Genomic DNA, 23,841 nt, shown 5'->3' with positions numbered 1-23,841 from the left:
GAGGGTGCACTTTCTCTCTTCTCATGCTCTCTCTCTGTCCCTCTATCTCTCTATCTCTCTCTCGTTGTCCTATCCAGTCAGGACATGAAGGGTCACCACAAACAAAGAGGCTTTAGAGGTGAATAACCCCAGCTAGGAGAACATGCTGGCTGGGCTCCCTTTGTGTTGCTGCGGTCATAGTGTTGTTCCAGCGAGCGTCAGCACTAACAGCAGCTGGTGTGCTTCAAGCTCTTACTGGCAAATCCCACTGAGTCATCAGCAGGCTGTTCCTCTTTGTCCACAGGTTTAGGTGAGCCCTGTGACCTCCTTGTTGGAGTCCTGTCTGCTGGGTGTCACACTGCAGCACCACCTGCACTGACATTAGGACACAGCAGGGTGGGATACAGGCACCCTTTAAAACACCTGTTGTTCTAACTCGAGCAAGATGTGACCGTGTGCTTACTTTGCCATCCTTAACATTATTACCTTCCTTATGTACTGTTTTCTTCTGTCCATGCTGTGATGCCTGTAAGCTGCTCTTTTGCTAACATTTAGCCAAACTTAGCCAAGTTAACCCTTTAACATTTAAACAAACTACATACATGGCAACATTTATTTCATTTGATGCGATGAAAATAGGAAGCATGAAATAATGACTGAACACATATTTGCACCGAGACATTAAAGAGGTAATAAAGGACTATTGTTCCTGTCAAGTTGAACTCTTCGAATAGTTTACACCAGGAGTGTCGGACTCCAGGCCTCGAGGGCCAGTGTCCTGCAGGTTTTAGATCTCACTCTGGGTCAACACACCTGAATAAAATGATTAGCTCATTCCCAGGCCTCTGGAGAACTTCAAGACATGTTGAGGAGGTCATTTAGCCATTTATAATATTAGTGATGTGCGGATCGATACTGAAATATTGATTCCTCCCATACCAGTCATTTATGCTCTAAAATCGATTCTCATATTAAAATATCGATATTTTAGTAATTTAGGGTAAATTTGTAGTTTATAGAGTGGAAAGAAACTATATCATTCGGATTGTCTACATTGGAAGGAACTACTTCCTCTTCCGCCTTTAATAGTCATGTGTGAAATACAGCTGTATAAATGTGTCGCAGCCCCTGGCGTGCACACTCACAACAGTGGCTGAGCGTAAACGGAGTCATGTGTGGACGTATTTTACCGATACATGTGGCAAGAAAGTGAGGTGTTGTGGCAACACCTCTAACCTTGTCAAACACCTCAGAGCAAATCATATCACAGAATATGACGAGCGTATGTTGAGGCGAACTGAAGAGGAGAGGGACAGGTGCTGCTAGGGCGAGACAGACGTCTCTCACGGGGAGATACAAAAAAAGGTTTTTGTACAAAGTATTGGTATCGGATCAGTATCGCTGATACCACCCTGAATTTTACTTGGTTTCAGATCGGAAAGGAAATCAGTGGCATCGCACATCACTATGTAATATATCTCAACTCCTAGGTTACTTTTTAAAATTCCCAGCTGCAGGAAATATCCCCACATTCAGTCAACAGCATCTCCATAAATCCACGGACTCCTTAATGATGACTGATTGAGAAATAAAATAAGTCTCTGTTCCAATCAACACGTTAAAAAATGTGGGGGAAAAATGTAAATAAACACTTTCTAACACTGAGTCACGACACTGATGTTATTGAATCTTTGTTAATACTTCTCTGCATCTCTTCAATAGCTGTTCTGTTATGTTTATGAGAATATTAGAGCAGCCGTATTGGTTACTATAAGCATTTCCTCTTCTTTTAGCTGCTCTGTTCAGCGGTCGCCAGATCTGCCTCCATCTCGCCCAGTGCTTAACATCCTTTTCTGTCACACCAACCCTCTCCACGTCTTCCTTCATGACATTCATGAATCCTCTCTGACATCTTCCTCTTTTCCTCCTGCCTGGCAACTCAATATTTTATATCTTTTGTCCAATATGCCCACTATCCTTCTGTACATGTTCCCAACCATCTGTTCAGCCTGAGCTGGTCACTCCCAGAGAAAACCTCAGCATATTCAACTCTGACAGCCTAACGCCTCCAGTGCCACCATCTCCAAACTATACATTACAGTAAGTCTCATTTTCATCTTGTTGCTGTCCTTCTTTCACAAGTCACCCCGACACCCATCCCCACCCACTCCATCCTGCTTATACCTATTCTCAGTGAATTTAATGTAAACAATATTCATAAAATTGTTCAAATTCATTTGGTAATGATGTCATTAATCTGTATTGCTTGAGGAAAAGCTTAGATCAGGTCGTGGATGCAGTAAAGAGGGCGTTACGAGTAAAAGAAGAATTAGAGGAATTTTAAAGTTTAATAAATCATGCTCTTTTTCATCAGGACAGAGGAGGGTTTGAAAATCATTTTACACTTTCCAGCACTCATGAGCATGAAGGGATACACATACTGAGCACAATTCTTTTTTATTAAATGTGCAAAGAACATGAGATAGACTGAAAACATGCGATAGACTGTCTAAATGTCATGGACACGGCGGAAAGACCCCACATTGGGACTCATTGCAGCCCACTCATTGAAGCGGCGGTACTCTCCTCTTTCCAGGAGATACTGGCGTCCACGATAGTTGGGAAGCTCGTAGAAGACCCAGGCGCCATCCTGCACTTGGGCAGAGTGAACCTCCCGGTGGTGCCAGCGGTCGGGCAGGTTGTTCTCATCTTCAGTGCAGTCCAACATCTGACCGCTGAAGTCAGGACGCTCATAAACACGGACCCTGAATGCACCAGAGGTCTGTAATGCAAACATCAGTTCAGTCTGAGTGGTAATACCATTTGTGTTTTACAACAGTGCTAACTGGCATCTACAGCCATGTGAATGCAGTATGCATTTAAAAAAAAATCTATTTGAAAAAGACACTAGCAAATATCCGACATTGATCTTGGAATATAAATCATTTATCATTTCTAAGCTCTTCAGTCTAATTTGTCATAAAACTGATTAAAACCTGAACCTAAGTGAAGACTAACTGGGGTTTTCATTGTCAATAAATGTAACATCTGGAATAGACAGTTAAACTATCACACTAATGACATGAGGTGAAAAGTTACTAAAGACTGATTAATTCCACTCACGTTCCGTATGATCCGACATGACCTGATGCTGTCATTGTAGCCCATCCAGCTCTGATAATGTGGATACTCCCCCCTGGTCAGTATGTACTGGTAGCCCATGTAGTTAGGCCTCTCGTAGAGTACCCAGGACCCACTCTCTACGCGGATAGAGTTGCAGTGACTGAAATGGGCGTTCAGCTCTGGACAGTCACTGCTGCACTCATAATAGCGACCTTGGAAGTTTCTGTCTTCATAAAATACGATCTGTGAATGGATATGCATATTCACACTTCATGCTCGAGGTGCTGCTGCTGCAGTTGAATCTTTAAATCAGATAATGTTCGTCCTCCTACCTTTCCCACACGGTCCATGTTTGGCCCTCACACCAATTTTTGAGCACCGTTTCTTTATCCCACCTTTTACATAGACATTATTGCCTACAGCCTTGGTCCAGATTTATATATGCAGTGTATGTGGGCACACTGAAATGCACTGCCAGGGGCATCATTGTTATTTTAATAGCCTCAGCATTTATATCAGCACAATGGCTGATGCTGCATTTGTTTTAGCTTTATACAGTGTTTACAGTGGCTGACCTTTTGATCTGTCAAAGCCTGATTCCAGAAACGATTTATTGATCCAATTAAAGTGTCTGCTGCAAAGCTGCTGCAGCTGCACCTGATGCTGTAAAGTTGGCTTGTGGCCACATAGCAACATGATACTGGCTTTAACTAGGCTTGAGTGGAGGGGACAGGTGATGCTCCACCCTCCATCAGCAACCCCACCTTGGTACAAAGTCAGCTGACAGCTATCACATGAGCTCTGCCAGACGTGGTGTACAGCTACATGTAGAATTAGGAGCAATACAACGTTTGAGAGAATATATATTTTCATTTCCTCTAACTTGTGGTGAAAAGATTGAGATCATGCGATCTCCCCTTAATGTATTCACAAGAAGAGACAAGTGCAATGACACATTCAAATTAAAACAATATATTTGATTAACAGGTCACATTTTAAGCCTTTATGATTCTGATGGAGCCTACAACTGCTTTCAGAGCTCCCCACTCTGAGCAGTGGTGGTACTCCCCTTTCTCCAGCAGGTACTGACGGCCGCTGAAGTTGGGGTGTTCAAAGAACACCCAGGTCCCCTCTAGAACCTTGCAGGACTGGACTTCTTGCCGGAGCCATTTATCCTGGACTGACTTTATGCTTTCTGTCAGCTCCAGAGATTGGCCAATAAAGTTAAGTCGTTCATACAGCATCAGCTTGTAGGGCCCTTTGGGCTGAAAGTAAAGAAATGTAGTCAGTTTGACGTGTGACGTGTTTTTCTACTGATCACTTCTAGGCGGAGACTTACATTTCTGATGATCCTGCAGGATCTTACACAGTCATTGAATCCCATCCAGGAGCTGTAATTATTGTACTCTCCTGGACCAATGACATATTGGTAGCCGGTAAAGTTGTTGCGTTCGTACAGAACCCACCAGCCACCTTCTACTTTCACTGAATTGCATCGGCGGATGTAACCATGCAGGTTTGCTGAGTCCCCTTTGCAGTCATAGGACTTTCCTTTGAAGTCCCGATCTTCAAAAAACACAATCTAGAAAGAGCAGAATTATACAGAATTTTACTCGCATCGAATTCAATCTGAATCTGTGTTAACTGAAATATCTACAGCACTAAATTTAGAGCCCAATTAGATCGTCTATGAATGCTGTAAATTCTCACCTTCTCCATCTGCCGAGCCTAAAATACTACACTAAGTTACCAACGTAGTACTCTTTATACATGGCAGAGACAATGCTACCAAATGCATGGTTAGCAGTGCCTGTAACCATGATTACAATTCAAATATTCGTCTAGAGTCTGCCTATTGTTCTTACTCACTGAATTGCTGCACAATGATTGTTTAGCAGTGCCAAGAATCTAAACCTGCTTGGTCTAAACAGATTTGAAGCACAGCTATAAATGTGTGTGTGCAGTTTTATGTAAAGCTTTTGTTAAGCTGTTGATTATGAAAGTTTGAGTTCAAATAAAATCTATGATCCTTTTTTTAACCTTTTTTCTTTTGTATTATTATCTGCATGCAATCATGGAAACAAGTAGTGTATGTGTATCCTTGAATGATGAAACATTAACTGAACTGGTGTACAGAGGTCCCTCATTTATCGTGGGAGTTACGTTCTAAAAATAACCCACGAGAAGTGAAATCGGCGAAGTAGCGAACTTTATTTTTTACAATTATTATAGATGTTTTAAGGCTGTAAAACCCCTCACTACACACTTTATACACGTTTCTCAGAGAGGCATGAAAATTTTCACACTTTTCTCTGTTGTTTAAACACAAAGTTCAAACCTTGTAGAAAAATAAGTCCAGTATTATATAACGAAACCAAAGGCTCCCGCAGGTGACGATGTTTCGTTGACATTGTTGTGTTTGTTAGGGAGAAAACTTACAAACATACAGTACAGCACATTCAAATATACAGATTTATGTATATTTGAATACGAGGCTGTGAAAAGGTGAACCACGTTATAGCGAGGGACCACTGGACTCACAAATCATATCTCTTAGGAAAAATTCCCAATATCAAAAAAAAAAAAAAAGAAAAAACATATAAAAGTAGAGTATTTTGAGTCAAGTTCCCAATCAGGGAATTTGCTAAAACCAACACTAACAAATATGAGAACATTACAGCAATGTTTTAGTAAGTTCATAACCTTACAAGATCATTATAACCTGTTCACATCCACCAATGACCAGCCAGCAGCTTAGGGTGTGTCTTTGAAATAGAAATAGCTTCAAATCAACTCTCTTAGATGGAGTTCTTCCCTTTATACTACAGGTGTACTATCCATTATTCTATTTCAAATATGTAAGAAGACAAAATGTAACCTAACCCAGAATAGGTCACTTGCAATGTGATGGTTATGTGATGGAAGTTAAGAAATTCAATTATGATGCATTTTATCAATGTAAAAACAATCATTTTAAGTTTAGCCCTATTCATGTTATAGGTTCTATATTGGTACAGTGATTATTGATTTTTGATTTTACAGTTGAAAATGGCCATCTGAAAATGCATTTTTCTGTTATTTTCGTCATGAACCTAAATACTGCAGGATGCCTAAAAATGAAGCTTATGTTATACTCAGTTAATTTGTTTAGTAAAGTTCAGTAACCACAGAGTGATATAGCAACCTAGTGTGTACCACAGAGTGTAATAAACACAGCGTATCAGTGCTTATACAAAAAAGTGTACATACACTTTTCTAAAATGATCAAATGAAAATAAACACTATATCATCGTTTTATATCTTATTTTACATATTTGTACTGAGCCATAGAGTGGAAACGTAAAAACTACAACTTTGCAAGAGGGTCTTTATCTTTATGCAGCCATCATTTCACTCAGCAACATGCATTATTTGAAAATGTTTAACTTTTATGGGTTTGTAAAAGAACTTTCATCTTCCTGTTGTTAAATTTACTTGTTTTTTCTCATCTGATTATGCATATATATAACTAGACCTCTGGGTTGACTTAAGCAACTTCAAAAAAGGTTTAAAGAAGATGAAGGAGAGACTAAAAGCAGCTGACATAACAGGTAATGTAATAAGAAGCAACAGAGGCTGCATTGTTATGAGTAAGAAGGGTATTTATTTATTTAAGTATAGCACTTGGAGTGCTGGAAAGAAGTACAGGGTATAGGAGGGAAAAACAGTGTTGGAGGGAGGAACTTCCGGATCTTCTTCAAGAGTTCTAGAACTTATTTAAAGGTTACAAGACATCCATGGTATCAAGACTCTGTTGGTTGTCTTATCAGCAAGACAACCAACAATAACCAAGCAATGTTCTAGAATACAGAGTCCTGCAGCTTGATCCGTCTGTCAGATTAAGAACATTGTTGGCTTGGATAATTTTTTCACAAGCTGCAGAACCCTACTTTGGTGCTGCTGCTCTAGAGTTCTGTGACCATTCGGAAGGATCCTGCAGCAGGGGAGTTGGCGCCCCAGTCTGTATAGTTGGGGTACTCTCCACGTTCCAGGAAATACTGGTGTCCATGGTAGTCTGGTTGCTCATACAGGACCCATGCACCATCCATCACTACGCAGGAGCGCAATTCCCGAAACTTGAAGGTCTCATAAACTGATGGGCAGTCTTCGACACACTCAGCTGCCTGGCCTCCAAAATCCTGCTTGTCGTAGAATCTGATCTTCCAGGATTTTCCATAGACCTGTAGCAAGTCAAATCTCACAAAATCAAGTTGGTGTTTTGCATTAAATAATAATACTTTGAACTCAAAACTACACATGGTTTCTTGGCTGTTTTCCCACTTTCCTTAAATAATTGATGTGCATTGGCACGGGCATAAAGCACCCAGCTGCCAAATCATGAGCCTTTTATCTCTCCTTTTTGTCTGTTGGTCTTTGACTGATTACTGCTTGGTTGGTGCACTCTGTGGTATTTTGCTGCAGCCAAGCACTCCTCTACAACTTGTTAGAATAGGCTTATTGAACCTTGGAGAAACTGGGTCACATTATGATATTGTCAGAGCTGTTACATTAAAAAGGAAAATCAATTCTAAAGAATGAATGTTAGTGTCTACCGCCTTACGTTTTTAATTGAACGACATGACTTGATGCCATCGTTGAATCCCATCCAATGCTGGTGATCGGGGTATTCACCCGGGCTCAGGATGTACTGGGAGCCTGTGTAGTTGGGATGCTCATACAGCACCCAGCACCCACTATCCACCTTAATGGAATTGCAGCGACTAAAATATGAGGTCAGGTCAGGACTGTCAGTACTGCACTCATGACTACAGCCTTGGAAGTTCTTGTCTTCAAAGAACGCAATCTGGATAGATGAATATACAAAAATTACTCAGTATTTTACAACATTAGAATACTTTGACTTCTTATGCAAATAAGACAGGCGATAGTTTGCACTCTATTCACTCAAACAGCATTTGTTCCTTACCTTCACCATTGTTACTGATATTGCTTGCCTGCCATCCAGCTGCAGCTGTGTTGTGGCTTATATTGAAAAGTAGAATGTGCAGACGAGGGAAAGCTATTGTCATCTAAATTACCTTGATTTGCATATCAGCAAAATGGTTTGGTCAAGTTTGATTTCCCTTTGTCTACATGTGATAGCCTCATATCAAAGAAGTGCCAAATGTGACATGTAAAAGTACTACTACTTGATGATAAATGTGTTGTTGTTTTTTCCACTGAATTCTTAGTCTCGGTCAGCACTCTCTTTTTGTACACCTGGAAATCATTTGGTTATTTATCCACATTTACAGTTTGTTTTTTGCAGGATGAGATAACTAATGCATTTTATCATGAGGGCAAGAAGAAGCAAGGCAGTTATTTAGTTTTGGATGACTGTTGGCTGTATTTAACCCTGAAAATAGGATCTCTTGCTGCTTTTGTCAATAATTTATATCCATATTTGTCTTGTTCTTGTCAGTGATTCATGTATTTTGCACGCTAATCTAAAGACCTTTTCACCTGTAAACAAGTGCGCTCCCACAGACTGCCAAATTAAAGTTTAAATATCTTCTATAATATGACTTGTATAAACAGTGGTACTATTGGACATAATATCCATTAAATTTTCTGTTATTTTCTTTGATGAGCGATCAAAAAGGTTGGTAATTACAGGTCACTGTTGGCTTAGGATGCTCCATGATGGGCATGGTTTCTGATTATAGTACATATTAAATAGAGTTAGACTTAATTTGGTTTTCATTTTAGTTACATTTAATTCAGTAGTCTGATGATCTTGTGTATGTTTAAATACATACAAAAGTTACATAAAAATGCTAAACAGTCATTAAACTAGTTAAAAATGATTAAATACACACTAAACACTCTACGTTAAAGCCATCATTACTGCCAGCGATACACTTAATTGTAAATGCTTTTGGTTTTCTTGTATCTCTTATATAATGCATTGTATACATTGTACACTGAAAAACGTTTTGCTCAAAGCAAATGCAGAAATTCGCTGACTTCTTTAATTTCCATTCTTGCTCTTTTTCCCAAATCTCTTTAACCTTGTGAGGTATAGACCATAATTGATCAGTCATGATCTATTACCCAACCCTCACCCTGTGCTGTCTGTATGTCATACTAATCTGTTCTTATTTAACTGTTCATCAAAGTATTGGCATTTTCAGTTTGTTTTCCTTTTCTCCAAAACATAGAGGATGACTCACAGATTCTCATGGAGACACAGCTGGGAAAAAGCCAGAGAAAAACAAAATATTAGATCTTTGGTTGGTATTCTCAAAATCAAATGCATCTGCAGTGGGGGAAATCAATATTTCCCCCACTGCAGATAGATAGAAAGATTGACTTGATAGACTTGATTTTGCCACCATATAGTTGCCCCTTGCTGACCATTAGAAAGAATGCAGCTTGTATGCACTTCATCACAGGACCTGCAAAACTAATGGGGGAGGGGTGTGTGTGTTTTGTTTTTGTTTTTTTCTTTAAACAGACGTGTTGCATTCCATGGCATTATGATTGCAAATACAAATTTTTGCAGATGCAGTAAAGTAAACCTATGGTCGTTTGAAAATGATGATAGTGAATTCTTACTGGTCTGAATTGATACATCCAAACAAAGTACAACAATTAAGCCAAACACACAGGTTAAATGTGACCAAATGAAGATTTGTGTGAAGACATGTAGAAACTGTAGCTCAGTTCTCCTCCCTCCTCTCCGGCCTTGTGTCTTCCATCCACTTCCCCTCCCTTTGTTCTGGATCGTGATGGCACAAATGAAATTAACAGCGATCGCAGAGCTGCTTATTCATCAGCTTCCAGATAATTTGAATGACAAAACCCTGTTACAGCGCGTATCAAGTATAAAAGCTGTCTGGCAGCCACAGGTTGTTGGACAGTTTCCCACAAATACAGAACATCAAACATGGGCAAGGTATGCAGAGAGCAGACCGGAAAACAAGCACTTTTCAAATTTAAGACAAACTCTGCAGATGAACAATGGAGAGAAATAAAAGAGAAGGTCAGCTCTGACATCTTTTCTAAATCAATTTTGTAAAGTTTTTTCTTTCTTTTCCACAGATCATCTTCTACGAGGACAGGAACTTCCAGGGTCGCTCCTATGAGTGCATGAGCGACTGCTCTGACATGTCCTCCTACCTGAGCCGCTGCAACTCCTGCAGGGTGGAGAACGGCTGCTTCATGGTCTACGATCGCCCCAACTACATGGGGAACCAGTATTTTCTGAGGAGGGGCGAGTACTCGGATTACATGTCTTTTGGCATGAGTGACTCTATCCGATCCTGCCGATTAATTCCTCAGGTACTCAGGGATTACAACAAGGAAAACATGTCTAGTTCATATAATATCATAGTTTATATGATATTAGAAACTATGATATTGTTGAGCTGATGAAACTGCTTTTCACACACTAAGTCTGCAAATCTGATATCAGCAACATTTCACTGTAGCCTTTAACGGTCCAACGTTTCCTCTCCTCCTTTAACTAACAGCACAGAGGCTCTTACAGGATAAGGATCTATGAGAGGGAGAACTTCCAGGGCCCGAATCACGAGCTGATGGACGACTGCGACAACATCATGGACCGCTACAGCCTGTCTGACTGCCAGTCATGCAATGTGATAGATGGCCACTGGCTGATGTACGAGCAGCCCCACTACAGAGGCAGGATGGTCTACCTGAGACCTGGAGAGTACAGGAGCATGAGAGATATCGGATATAGTGGCATGAGGCTCAGCTCTGCTAGACGTATAATGGATTCCTGTTGATGCAAAGGAAAATAATGCGCTGAATAATAAAGTGAAAGATTAAACTAATGCCATCTGATATTGAGTAGATTTGTGATGTACGTGTGTGCGGGTGGGTGTGTACGTATTTGTGTGTGACTGTGTATTCATATCTCTGTGGGGACCAAAACTGTAAGTTTACTATACTTTTGGGAACCAACAATTCTTATGGGGACAGAATCCCAGTCCCCACAAGTTTAAAGGTATTTTTCAGACTCAAAATGTGGTTTTAGTGTCAGGGTTACAATTAGGTTATGGTTAGGGTAAGGAGCTAGGGAAGGCATTATGTCAGTTAGACGTTCCCACAAAGATATGAATACATGGTAGTGTGTGTGTGTGTGTGTGGGGGGGGGGGGGAGTCGGGTGTCAACTACACTGTAATATATGAACTCATGCTAAAAAGCACACTACAGAGCTATAATAGCATACATAATAGAGGGATATTCAATTCCTCTAATTTCTAATGCAATTCTAGTTTATTTATAATAATCACAAAAATAGTTGCCCCAATCTCCATTAGAGAAGATCCTACAACGCATACAATAATAATACAAGAGCACATGTGTAACTTAAGACAGTATTATATCTGCTATGAAAATATCATGTTGCAGAAATATGTACAAAATGCAGTTAAATTACACATTGTCACAACAGTGTATATAAAAGATGTGTGCCTTAAACCAGATTTCTTTCTCCAACAGGAGGTGCCGCCTCTTGTTGCAAAAAGAATTGCAAAAATCTAAAATAAAATTCCCATTTATTTCTCTTGATCTCAGGCCAAACTAAACAGTTCATGATCTCAAGTTTCTTTATATCTAGTTTCAAGTCATGCTTCTCCTTTTGTAAAATATGGTCAATATGAGAGTCAAAATGATAAAAAAGCAGGATATGCATTTCCTTGATTGTCATGTCATGTTTCAAAAGCAATGGTGAAGACACTCTGGATTTTATATGCTACACAGGTTACAACACACAGTTTAGACTGAATGATTTGTATTCACAATAAATGTTATTAGTAATATCACACATACAATTAAAAACGCTTCTTCTGGGCTATAGTCTCAGCAGCATATTAAACATATCACCTCCCCATAAGGAGAATCACGTGCTAACGGCTGTCTAAATGACTCGGGTAAAGTTTGTAGCATGCGTGCTTGTTGTTTTTGTCTGCTTCCACTTGTCTTTGCACTAGGATGCTGTCGGAGTAAATGTGCAGTCATATTCGTTGTGTTCCCACTAGTGCTGTCAGTGTTAATCTCGTTTAAATGACGTTAACGGCACAACACGGCAAATCTCCGTTAACGAGCTACCGTGGATCGCCCCGTGCGTGGGGCTGGACAGCCAACACGTTAACGAGCTAACTGCGCTAACACACTAGCTCCCACCCATGTAATTGAGCATTGCGTGGCGTAGTTCCAAACGCCAGATCTGAATGAGGGTGGGGGAGGTTCAATTTGCCATGTTGCAAGGAGAGCTTAACTTCTGTCTCGCTGGCTTGCCCTGCGCTCAGTGAATCTGCGTTCGACTACTCCGCCTAGGCTGCACTGTCGAGCGCAGATCCACTGAGCGCTCAACACAGACAGCATCGTCAGAAGGAAAGTTGATAAAATAAATTTAAAGTTTTGTATTGTTCGATACATATGTGTACCGAACCGAAAGCACTGTATCGAACGGTTCAATATCGATACGAGTATCGTTGCACCCCTAATAGATATATATAGATATAGACAGTGTTGGGAAGGTTACTTTTAAAATGTATTCCGTTACAGAATACAGAATACATGCCCCAAAATGTATTCTGTAACGTATTCCGTTACGTTACTCAATGACAGTAACGTATTCTGAATACTTTGGATTACTTAATATATTATCATGCTTTTTACAACAACGTGAATGTACTATTGCTGTGTGATTTATTACTATTACTGAAGGTCCGCGACTCCGAACTGTAGTAAAGGGACCTCTGACTAATACGGCGGGGTCCCTGTCGGCTCGTAGCCGAAAAATAGCTTTACTTTGTTGTGTGGGTCAACTTTTCTTGCGAGAGACAGAGAGAGGCGTTGAAAGGCTGCTCCAACGGAACTTATTGTTTTCGGAGGAAAACACAAACACGGTGTACAGTCGAGTCTTAATAGCTTACTTACAACTGGGCTCGTCAGGCACTCTTCTTGGCTGCAGTGGTTATTATTATATTTACATGCTTCCAGCTCCCGTTTTTCCTCGATGACAACTCGTACCTTTCCACTCCCCTTTTTCTCCCTCCTCGCGCTCACAGACCCATAACGTGTATGGCAGTCCATTCTCCCTGCAGCACGGACTACACTGCCCATGAGGCTACATTCTTTAGAGCTATGCTTGTAGCATTCTGCCTGTTAGCTTAGCACAACAACAACAACAACAACAACAACAACAACGAAAAGGCGCTCTCTCACCCAGGAAACACACAGTCGCAGAGAGAGAGAGAGCGTCACCATGTAACCATGGCAACCGTAACGCTGCCGCCTGGAACAACAGAACGTAGCTGTCAAACAAAACCCAAACAGTCCTGACCCGCGACAAAATGAAACAGGAAAGTACCGCAGTGTAATCCATTTATTTCAACAAAGTAACTTTATTCTGAATACCACCTTTTTAAACGGTAACTGTAACGGAATACAGTTACTCATATTTTGTATTCTAAATACGTAACGGCGGTACATGTATTCCGTTACTCCCCAACACTGGATATAGATACATACAATGCTGAGGATGATGTACATCAGAGGTCCCTAACCTTTTTTTTGCTACGGACCGGTTTATGTCTGACAATATTTTCACAGACAGGCCTTTAAGGTGTCGCAGATAAATACAACAAAATAAAAGCAGTACTGGTACCAAAAAAAAGACGATTTATTCATAACACACGGGAAAAGACCCAGGGATAAAAATGATAAAAACAAATAATGATAAAAACTGATTAAAAACCCCGAAAACCATCAATTTCACACCCAAGCCTCAACTCTCGCAGCCCGGTACCAAACGACTCACGGACTTGGCCTGGGGTTTGGGGACCGCTGATGTACATGATGCAGTGGTAGACCGTGATCACCAGTCAGTATTGGTAACTAGTAAATGTGTTTGCGGAGATGTAAATGCTGTGATGTAAAAACTACAGTCTTTTCTTCACAAATGTAACTGTGTTTAAATCTAAAGTTGAAGCATTTGTACATTTGATCAGTTGCTCAGCTCTGATATGCATTCACATAAGAGTAACAGAGTGCTTTTCAACACACAGCAATCACTGACAGTACAAAGAGTCCCAGCTGATACATCTGCTCACTGTCACCCACCTGTACCCCATATGAGAGCCACAGAGGTTGGCACTGCACCAGATGCATACAGTCTGGAATAATAACCATTTACAGAGCGATTTAACAAACATTATAGCCCTGTATGGTATCCTGCTGAGTAAGATATTCAAAACAATGGCTCCATAGATCATTTAGCCATCATGATGGGTATAAAAGTGACAGAGAGCTTGGCTGGGCCAAGTACGAGTGGAATCAGGGACAGAATTGACGACCAAAATGGGCAGAGTAAGAGAGAAATTTACAAACTGTTGCTGTAATTGAGACCAATAAACACTTGATTAAATCATACATTAAACTGTTTTATTTTCAGATCATCTTCTATGAGGACAGGAATTTTCAGGGTCGCTCCTATGAGACCAGCAGTGACTGTGCTGAGCTCACCTCCTACCTGAGCCGCTGCAACTCCTGTAGGGTGGAGAGCGGCTGCTTCATGGTGTACGAACGTTCCAACTACATGGGTCACCAGATGCTGGTGAGAAGGGGAGAGTACCCTGACAACCAGCGGCTGATGGGAATGAGCATGAGCGACTGCATCCGTTCCTGCCGCATGATTCCCATGGTATGTAAGACCTGAAAATATATAGAAATACACAGAAACTATGGGGTACCCCACATGTTTCAAAATAAAAGCATCTATCAGGCACTGAGAATATTTTTTGCTTGCATGTGCTGTGCACAAACTTGTAAGCTTCTTAATCATTTTGTGCTTTACTTCTATCTACTTCTATTTTCTGCAGCTATATGTGTTAAACAACAACTCTAATATTGCTGATAAAGTAATGATCTGTCCTTTCACAGCACAGAGGGCCTTTCAGCATGAAGATCTATGAGAGGGATAACTTCGGTGGTCAGATGCACGAGCTGATGGACGACTGCGAGAACATCATGGACCGCTACCGCATGTCTGACTGCCAGTCTGCCAACGTGATGGATGGCCACTGGCTGATGTACGAGCAGCCTCATTATAGAGGCAGGATGATGTACCTGAGACCTGGAGAGTACAGGAGCTTCAGGGAGATGGGAATGGGTCCCACGGACATGAGGATTGGATCCATCAGACGTATCATGGAATCCTGTTAGGCAAGACAGACAAAATAAATAAACTGTTAATAAACAGTTCATATCTGTTTCAGTTCATCATTTGGGTCGACTTCCCTGGCAAACTCACAAACCTGAGAGAAAAGTGCATGAATTATCAGCAACTGGCTGCTCTTACTGTTGATAGTTTATCCACAGTGTCACTTAATTCTTCTACTTATGAAATGTGTGGTGTCATATGAAGCACATGCCACTGAAAAATAAATTACTTAAATGTAAATAAAGCCGACATTACAGAACAACAGTTGTCTTTTATTTATGTTAATGCATGGTGCACTCCTGGTTAGCATAGGGCTGCTTTTCAGTCAGTTTTAATTTCCTGTTCTGCTCTGTGAAAACAGAAACAGAAAGTGTGTACATAAGAACATCTTTTGGTTTTATTGAAATACATTTTGTGTGGCAGAAATAACAGCGATGCATAAATCAGATGTATACAGGTAACATAAATGGTTAGCACACACTACACACAGCGCACCCAGTAACTTATACTCAATCCCAGCCTATTGGTCTTGATATGTCATTATGTCTTCAGACTTTCTACTTGTTACAATTCTCATAATGGCCATCAATAATGAAAGTGAAGGGTAATGATAGCTCTACTTGCCCTGCGTGTCCTAAAGATGGAGATTTTACAGCTGTGGTGAGGACACTGCATATAAACTAAAAGAAGCTTCCGCATCTTGTTTGTTCTGGATCCTGAAGGAAGGAAGATTTAGAGCCACAAGAGAACACTTTACTTTTATGTAAGCTAGCAAGGTCATGACAATGTTGGAACACAGCTGTTTGACAAGAATTTAAAAGGGCTACTCAGTAATGGTCTTTCGCATCAGAGCTGGCTGAAAGAGCATGGGTCCCAAACTTCAATGAGCTGTGGCACTGTCATCTCATGTGAGGGCCACTTTAGTGTTACGGTTGTACAATAAAACAAACAAACAAATATTTATGAAAATGTAAATGTTTTTTCTCACTCTTAACTAATTGAAGCCTTTCATGAACTACCAAATGAATATAATAACTATAACTGTTTGTATTTAACAAAATGACAGTGCAGACATAAGTGAAAACTTTTCTTTACAAATAACTAACAAAGTCAATCCCTCAACATGTTTGTGCTCTCTGCTCGTATTGCCTTATTAAATCACTTTGTGCTTTTTAAAGAACTTATTTTAACATTGGACTCAACAACAAACAAATCCTCCCCAACAAAAAAATTAACTTCAAGGGTCAAATTGCATTATATTTCTTCACGTAGGGGTGATGTAGGCCGCAAGTGGCCCCCGGGCCGCGAGTTTGAGACCCCTGTTGTAGAGCGTGGAATATTTAATTTTTGTGTTGACAGTTTGGATTTTTGAAGCAGGCAAAGTCTTTATAAGCTGAAGGTTGCTCATTTTGGCCTTTACATTCTCGAGGTAATGCTGACTGAATATGGCAATGTTTTTCTGGTGGAAATGTAACAAAAACATTATAGTGGGATTGTTTAATCCCACTATAATGGGATTAAACAATCCCATTATAGTCCATAATATCCATATTGCACAGGCTCTCCACCATATCTCCCTGACAACTTATTTTTTTCTGTTTTCTGATCCGTATACAATCCATAACAAGTAGAAAGTCTGAAGACATAAGTGAAGTTATCTTTTTATGGAGCACAACCATTGCAGATATAAATAATTTGGTGATGCTTTTCCTATTAAAACTGGTCAAATTGCCCACTGTGATAAATGTCTATACCAACCTGATCTCATGTTGTCTGTTCATTTGAACCAAATAAACAGCAACTCTGCAGTGAATCTTATTAAATGGTATCCTGACAGACTTAGTGCTGGATGCTGTTTTCTAACTTCATCATTTTAACTTGTTCACATATTAGTATTCCCACAACTTGCACTCCTCACGAGCAGCCAAAAAATGCTCAGTTTATTTAAATTATTAGTTCAGAGGAAATTGATTACATGAAATGTTTCAGTTATTCATGTTTTTAAATCTTATCATGTTGCTCACTTGTAGCTGAACAAATTTCTAAAAACAAAAGAGAAGAAAACACTAAAACTTTCTACCTTTACATATTGCACAGGCTCTCCACCATATCTCCCTGACAACTTATTTTTTTCTGTTTTCTGATCCGCATCTAATGCTCTACTTAACTGGACAATAAATCAGTTTTTGTGTGTTTTCATACCTCAAAAAAGGAAATGATCTCTACAGTGTTCATGTTTATATTTATAGTGTTTTATATTTTTACATAAACATATAATGACTTCAAAAACATCTGTTAGTAAATGAAATGTCCTTTACACTGAAGACAGAAATGGTTGTCATACTACAGTTGGAAGCTTCTATTTATTTTCTTTATGTGTAGCAACAATACCACATGTATACACTACATGCATTTCCACTAGTGTGGCGTCACAAAATAACCCTTTAGTTCCCTGACTGCTCAGTAGGCTTCTATGCTGTGTTGCTGGGTCAGGGGTTTGCACAATAGACGCCACACATCCTATGTTCCCACGCTGCAGGTATAAAAGTAACAGCTACCACTGACAGGAATACACAGAAGCCACAGCTCAGTCCTGAGGAACCACCAGAAGACCGTGACCATGGGCAAAGTATGTAAAGCATGGGAAAGATGTTTATTCATTAAAAAAAACAATCTGTGGATTCCTATTCTAACGAGCTTTGTTGTTCTTTCAGATCATCTTCTACGAGGACAGGAACTTCCAGGGTCGCTCCTATGAGTGCATGAGCGACTGCTCTGACATGTCCTCCTACCTGAGCAGGTGTCACTCCTGCAGGGTGGAGAGCGGCTGCTTCATGGTCTACGACCGCCCCAACTACATGGGAAACCAGTATTTCATGAGGAGGGGCGAGTACGCTGACTACATGAGCATGATGGGCATGAGTGGTGGTATCAGGTCTTGCCGTACGATCCCCATGGTAGGTGTAAAGTGGTGGTACTTCCATATAAGACCTTTTTGGAATTAACATAAGTTTCATGCTTAATTTTATTTTGTCTTGTGTCTATAAAACAGTACAGAGGCCAGTTCAGGATGAGGATCTATGAGAGGGAGAACTTCGGTGGTCAGATGTACGAGCTGATGGACGACTGCGACAGCATCATGGACCGTTACCGCATGTCCGACTGCATGTCCTGCAACGTGATGGATGGCCACTGGCTGATGTACGAGCAGCCCCACTACAGAGGCAGGATGATGTACATGAGGCCCGGAGAGTACAGGAGCTTCAGGGAGATGGGAATGAGCGGGATGAGGTTCATGAGCATGAGGCGCATCATGGACATGTGCTAATTTTACATTTTGACTTCAATAAATGATATAAATTTCTAAATTCTTGTGTCATGACATTTACTTTCATCACTGTGAACCTTTTTAAGATCATTCATACTGAATTCAAATGCATTGAGTATCAGTGGAAACCACCGAGTAAAAAACATGTTTTCATTCTTCTTTTGAATGGCATCTCCAAAAGACTGAATTACCACCTGTTTCTATTTGATTTGTAGAAGTCAGCTGTGGTAGACAGCGATATATGGATATGCATCCATATATATGAAGAGATTTGCTTCATTTTGGGTTCAGGGTCAACAAATTATCAGTATTTATTAGTAGTAGTCATTGTTTTGGAGCATCAAAGTGATATAGTTTATGGATGTAGTTCCATTCTGCCAGCTGAAAAGCACAATGTCAGCAGTAGTGATGTTCTGATTTGCAAAAGGAGAAATTAATCTGAAAGGCAATAACAGTACAAAGATATAAGGAACATAATTGTGTAGTGTTTTTCTTCAACTATCTGAGTATTCAGGTGAATATATTTCACCAAATCTTTACCCTGATTGGTTTTGACAGACTGGTCGAGAGCCAATTAGAATGCCTGAATAAGTAACATGACCACAACAGAGATGACGTTTGAGAACTGACCGATAAAAGCAAGGCACCAACGAAAAGTCAGTGGCTCATATGGAGAAACTGGAAGAGTAGGTTTCAAATAAATTTTACCAGCTGACCATATTTGATGGTTGTGGAATTCCAGGTGGAGTTTATCTTTTTTTCTTACTGTCCCTGCATGTGTTTCTTCTAGATACCCCAGTTTCCTCTTACAGTCCATATGCATTAGGTTAATGGTGATTCTCAGTTGGCCATGGATGCAGATGTAAGAACATGTGGCTGTCTGTCTCAGTATAGTAAGAACATGTAAACCCCAGCCATCTAAGGATTCAAACCCAGGACCTTCTTACTGTGAGTCAGTGATGCTAACCACGGAACCACTGTGCTGCCTCTAAATCCAGTTCCCCTACAATCCTAAATGATTTCAGATCATTTGCACTTAAATCAGTTTTGATAAAAATATTTGAAAACTGGTGAGGTAGGCGATCTTGAGAAAAACAGCAGGTGGTTGACCCGGTCTCTCTACAGGCTAGTGGGAAGAGTAGAAGATGCCACAGTAACTTTGTTCAACTCAGTTTTAAAAAACTTGGAGAGAAAAGGTTCTCAGCCACAATATTAAAACCACTAATGAGGCGAGGTGATTAATGAGTATTGATCATTCTGTTACAATCCTTTGCTTTTCCAGAAAAGTTTAGAGCATTGCATTCCTGTGGATCTTACTTTGACACTGAGCGTCTGCCTGAACTTAGCTCTGAAGTGACTTGTGACACACAACAGAGATTCCAAGGCTTTGTTTTGACATCCAAACTCTCCAGATGACAGTCCAATCAAAGAACTCCTTAATGAGCAAGAACAAACCTTTCCTCCACAACTGCCTTTTAGAAATGTACTGCAAACACTTTAAAACTACTTCAACAGAGGGAACATGTCTGTGTGAAAAGAGGAAGTAAAGCTTGTAGAAGTGCAATGAATACAGTTATTTCCTTTTCTAAAGTGGTGTTTTTTCAAGGTGTTTGATCTTTTTTATGAAAATAGTTTATGATCAGAAATTATTATCAAAATTATTCAAAAGAAAGACAATGAAAGTTAAAAAAAAAAAAGACTAAATACCTAATGATCTCACGGCCCAATTCCTATTTTTAAAACTTCATAGCAATGGAAAATGTCAAAAGATGAAGACTAAAGAACATATACATTCATCTGCACAATATGAATCTGCTGAAATCATTTATTCTGTTCATGAAATTGTCACGGTCTGGCTGGCAGACCGTGGGGAGATGGGGAAATAGGACCCAAACGCCGGACTCTTCAGTGCAACAGTGTTTATTTACAAGGTGGTGAAGTAAACAACAATAAATCCCCAGTTTCCCAGACTCCCGTGTAGTGTCTTCTTCCCAAAAGTCCCTCTCTGCCCCAGTGTCCCTTGCACTCCCCGTGCTCACTGCTCTTTCTCGTCCCACACTATTCCTGAGGGGAAAACAATAGAGGCAGCCGTTACACACTTATCCCAGCAGGGATACACTCACACTTGACTTGTTTGAAGACTGACGTGTAGTCAAACGTAATAATCCAGCGTCGGTGGAAGCTCCATCGCTCATCTAAATAGCTCCCCCGACAAGCCCAGATGAGGAGCAGGTGTGCGGCAAGGACTTCGGGTGTGGCCAGCCCTCAAGTTAGGCCACACCCCCAGGGCTGAAGGTGCCTGTAACTTGGCCACAGAAGAAAGGCAACACACACACACACCTGCCTACATACAGATGTGCACAGGGGCAGTGCAGACAACACACCAAATAATAATAATAATAATAATAATAATGATAATAATAATAATAATAATAATAATAACAATAACAACAACAGTCATAGTCCCCACTGCCCACGGACCCTGAGTCCCCAGAGCCGGGTCCGTGACAGAAATAACAAACAAACAACTCTCTTTTTTTGTAAATACCACCACTTGAAAACAAATTAAATATACAAATACCTGCCATAGCATTGAAAATCACAAATTCAAACTCAGTTATAACAAATCACCAAGTATACTATTTCTTTTTCCCTCTTTAACTCATACTCAGGAGTTTGGCAAACGTTCGTATTATTAGCCTTGAGGGGCTCACTTTTACATACCTGATGAAAACAAATCCACAAACTACTATCTATTTATCTGGCTTGATAACTGCTATCTGGCTTGTTCATATAAACTCACTATTGTACTATACAGCTTGCAGAAAATCTATACTTTTCAAAAGTCATTCACATCTATATAAATAACGTTCTAAGCTATTTTTATTTAAAAAAAAAAAAACAACCTCTGCTCTTGTGAAAGGAAAATTCTGTTAAGAGGTTATGACCTTGTTGGTATATGGGTAAGCAACTAAAAACTGTATAGGCTTCTATAACAGCTTGCTGTGTCAGGGCTTTGAACAATGGACAGGCAAACTGTCTTTGTCTCTGGCCAGGTATAAATACAACTTGTTCAGACAGCCAGTGCATCAGTTCAAAAACAGTTCTCTAAGAGACCTGAATCACCGCAGTCAACATGGGCAAAGTAGGAAACTAAATTGTTAAATCAACATTAATTAGCCTATACTTAAGTTATCTTGGAGAGCATGATTGTAAAAATGTCCTTTAAACCCATTGTACTTTTTTCAGATCATCTTCTACGAGGACAGGAACTTCCAGGGTCGCTCCTATGAGTGCATGAGCGACTGTCCCGACATGTCCTCCTACCTGAGCAGGTGTCACTCCTGCAGGGTGGAGAGCGGCTGCTTCATGGTCTACGACCGCCCCAACTTCATGGGAAACCAGTATTTCATGAGGAGGGGCGAGTACGCTGACTACATGAGCATGATGGGCATGAGCGGTGGTATCAGGTCTTGCCGTATGATCCCCATGGTAGGTGTAAAGTGGTGGTACTTCCATATAAGACCTTTTTGGAATTAACATAAGTTTCATGCTTAATTTTATTTTGTCTTGTGTCTATAAAACAGTACAGAGGCCAGTTCAGGATGAAGATCTATGAGAGGGAGAACTTCGGTGGTCAGATGTACGAGCTGATGGACGACTGCGACAGCATCATGGACCGCTACCGCATGTCCGACTGCCAGTCGTGCCACGTGATGGATGGCCACTGGCTGATGTACGAGCAAGCCCACTACAGAGGCAGGATGATGTACATGAGGCCCGGAGAGTACAGGAGCTTCAGGGAGATGGGAATGAGCGGGATGAGGTTCATGAGCATGAGGCGCATCATGGACATGTGCTAATTTTACATTTTGACTTCAATAAATGATATAAATTTCTAAATTCTTGTGTCTTGACATTTCATTTCATTTCTAACTCAGAGAAGTAACATTTTAGTATCACAGTCATTAAGAAGTAATCCATTACATTACAGCATCACATCCTCAGAAACAAATTCATAAGAATACTTTTGCTTTACCAACATATAACACCACATACACAATGGTTTATTATGCATTTGGGTATTGCATAAAAATAGAAAATAAAGTACATCAAGTAAATAAGAATATCTTTTGGTTTTAATGAAATACATTTTGTGTGGCAGAAATAAGAGCGATGCAAAAATCAGATGTATACAGGTAACATAAATGGAGCTAGGATTAGGTTAGCACACACTACACACAGCAGATCTCAGTAATGGTTTTTGGCATCAGAGCTGGCTGAAAATCTGGACAACTTAATCAGAGATGTGCTTTCTGAACACTGGAGAAAGCAATACAAGTAAAAAATGGATGCTCTTTTGGTATATCTCTAGATACTCCAGGGGTACATAACTATGTTCAAAAAGTATGAAAAAGTGATTTTGTCCACTAACAGTTCCAATATTGTCATGTCATCGCAGGAGGTAGAATTTATGTTATTGTGAAAAAAATCATCAAGACAAACACTGTGCAAGATGTCCCAAATAAGAGTCTCAATTAGTTCTCTACTTTCAAGGTTGTAGAGCATGGAATATTTTATTTTTGTGTTGACAGTTTGGATTTTTGAATTAGGCAAAGTCTTTAGAAGCTGAAGGTTGCTCATTTTTGTTTTACCAACATTGAACACCCCTTAGCATTTACATTGATCCTGTTGGTTATATGGTTCACTTTACATATGACTGCATTACTTAACCTTACTGCATAGGAAGTTGGCATTGGTGGCATCTCCTATATCACATTACCAGCTTGTTTATTTCCCCCTGAGGACACGCTTCAGCCAAAAATCAGAACAGTGTCGTGGAGCTGCGGAGCTTCGTAGTAGCTGGCAGAAACTGATTGTCACCACAAAGTGTTGATTCAAAATGTCCTCTAGCACCAATCACAGGTATGGTCATAGTGTCAGTTGCTACTGATAAATGAAAAACAGCAGTTTCAAGTGGGGGATGCTGTGGGGTAAACAGTTTTTCATGATGGGCGGTGAGGGGGTGCAACATATTCAGTTTTAGAATTCATATTTAATGTTAATTATAGCTACACATACTTCACAGTGTGTCTCTATCCAGCCTTCCTCCCTCACCCCAAACGTCGCGACAGATGGCCGTCCCTCTCTGAGCCTGGTTCTGCTGGAGTTTTC

General features: G+C 40.3%; 6 protein-coding genes across 9 annotated transcripts; 3 read left to right on the top strand and 3 right to left on the bottom strand.

Moving 5' to 3' along the window:
- Window positions 1-2,488: 2,488 nt before the first annotated feature.
- LOC309690561 (gamma-crystallin M2-like) lies at window positions 2,489-3,529 on the bottom strand (the record flags this gene model as incomplete). Its single annotated transcript, XM_082507672.1, has 3 exons — window positions 3,435-3,529; window positions 3,103-3,345; window positions 2,489-2,761 (listed from the first exon to the last, which is right to left on the bottom strand). The coding sequence occupies exons 1-3, from the start codon at window positions 3,450-3,452 to the stop codon at window positions 2,489-2,491; spliced, it is 534 nt and encodes a 177-aa protein (XP_082363798.1). The 5' UTR covers window positions 3,453-3,529.
- A 568-nt stretch (window positions 3,530-4,097) lies between these two features.
- Window positions 4,098-13,311, bottom strand: LOC309690550 (gamma-crystallin S-1-like; the record flags this gene model as incomplete). Its single annotated transcript, XM_082507653.1, has 3 exons — window positions 13,055-13,311; window positions 4,442-4,684; window positions 4,098-4,367 (listed from the first exon to the last, which is right to left on the bottom strand). The coding sequence occupies exons 1-3, from the start codon at window positions 13,238-13,240 to the stop codon at window positions 4,098-4,100; spliced, it is 699 nt and encodes a 232-aa protein (XP_082363779.1). The 5' UTR covers window positions 13,241-13,311.
- LOC309690552 (gamma-crystallin M2-like) lies at window positions 6,738-13,387 on the bottom strand. 2 transcript variants are annotated; one of them, XM_082507655.1, is made up of 3 exons: window positions 13,343-13,387; window positions 7,703-7,945; window positions 6,738-7,322 (listed from the first exon to the last, which is right to left on the bottom strand). In XM_082507655.1, the coding sequence occupies exons 1-3, from the start codon at window positions 13,382-13,384 to the stop codon at window positions 7,047-7,049; spliced, it is 561 nt and encodes a 186-aa protein (XP_082363781.1). In that variant the 5' UTR covers window positions 13,385-13,387; the 3' UTR covers window positions 6,738-7,046. The 2 variants fall into 2 exon arrangements, with proteins under 2 accessions (XP_082363781.1, XP_082363782.1); XM_082507656.1 differs by lacking the exon at window positions 13,343-13,387 and adding an exon at window positions 8,069-8,092.
- LOC309690555 (gamma-crystallin M3-like) lies at window positions 10,016-15,544 on the top strand. Of its 3 annotated transcripts, XM_082507665.1 has the most exons (4): window positions 10,016-10,039; window positions 10,186-10,425; window positions 14,571-14,819; window positions 15,059-15,544. In XM_082507665.1, exons 1-4 carry the CDS (start codon window positions 10,031-10,033, stop codon window positions 15,338-15,340), a joined length of 780 nt encoding a protein of 259 aa, XP_082363791.1. In that variant the 5' UTR covers window positions 10,016-10,030; the 3' UTR covers window positions 15,341-15,544. The 3 variants fall into 3 exon arrangements, with proteins under 3 accessions (XP_082363791.1, XP_082363790.1, XP_082363789.1); XM_082507664.1 differs by lacking the exons at window positions 14,571-14,819; window positions 15,059-15,544 and adding an exon at window positions 10,617-10,920; XM_082507663.1 differs by lacking the exons at window positions 10,016-10,039; window positions 10,186-10,425 and adding an exon at window positions 14,399-14,485.
- A 2,386-nt stretch (window positions 15,545-17,930) lies between these two features.
- On the top strand, window positions 17,931-18,666 carry LOC309690563 (gamma-crystallin M3-like; the record flags this gene model as incomplete). The annotated part of the gene is made up of 3 exons (XM_082507674.1): window positions 17,931-17,967; window positions 18,053-18,295; window positions 18,391-18,666. Exons 1-3 carry the CDS (start codon window positions 17,959-17,961, stop codon window positions 18,664-18,666), a joined length of 528 nt encoding a protein of 175 aa, XP_082363800.1. The 5' UTR covers window positions 17,931-17,958.
- A 3,087-nt stretch (window positions 18,667-21,753) lies between these two features.
- LOC309690564 (gamma-crystallin M3-like) lies at window positions 21,754-22,529 on the top strand (the record flags this gene model as incomplete). Its single annotated transcript, XM_082507675.1, has 3 exons — window positions 21,754-21,811; window positions 21,916-22,158; window positions 22,254-22,529. The coding sequence occupies exons 1-3, from the start codon at window positions 21,803-21,805 to the stop codon at window positions 22,527-22,529; spliced, it is 528 nt and encodes a 175-aa protein (XP_082363801.1). The 5' UTR covers window positions 21,754-21,802.
- Between the last annotated feature and the right edge of the window lie 1,312 nt (window positions 22,530-23,841).

This window comes from Aulonocara stuartgranti (assembly GCF_965226115.1).
Source record: "Aulonocara stuartgranti genome assembly, chromosome: 16".
NCBI classification, from domain to species: Eukaryota; Metazoa; Chordata; class Actinopteri; order Cichliformes; family Cichlidae; genus Aulonocara; species Aulonocara stuartgranti.
This window is presented reverse-complemented; position numbering and strand designations above follow the sequence as displayed.

Coding starts and splice junctions, on each gene's coding strand:
- LOC309690555 (XM_082507665.1), top strand. Junction 10,426..14,570: donor CCTGCCGATTAATTCCTCAG/GTACTCAGGGAT, acceptor TTTTATTTTCAG/ATCATCTTCTATGAGGACAG. Junction 14,820..15,058: donor CCTGCCGCATGATTCCCATG/GTATGTAAGACC, acceptor GTCCTTTCACAG/CACAGAGGGCCTTTCAGCAT.
- LOC309690552 (XM_082507655.1), bottom strand. CDS start 13,384: ATGGTGACGCTCTCTCTCTCTCTGCGACTGTGTGTTTCCTGG. Junction 7,946..13,342: donor TGCGACTGTGTGTTTCCTGG/GTGAGAGAGCGC, acceptor TCATCTATCCAG/ATTGCGTTCTTTGAAGACAA. Junction 7,323..7,702: donor CATGTCGTTCAATTAAAAAC/GTAAGGCGGTAG, acceptor GACTTGCTACAG/GTCTATGGAAAATCCTGGAA.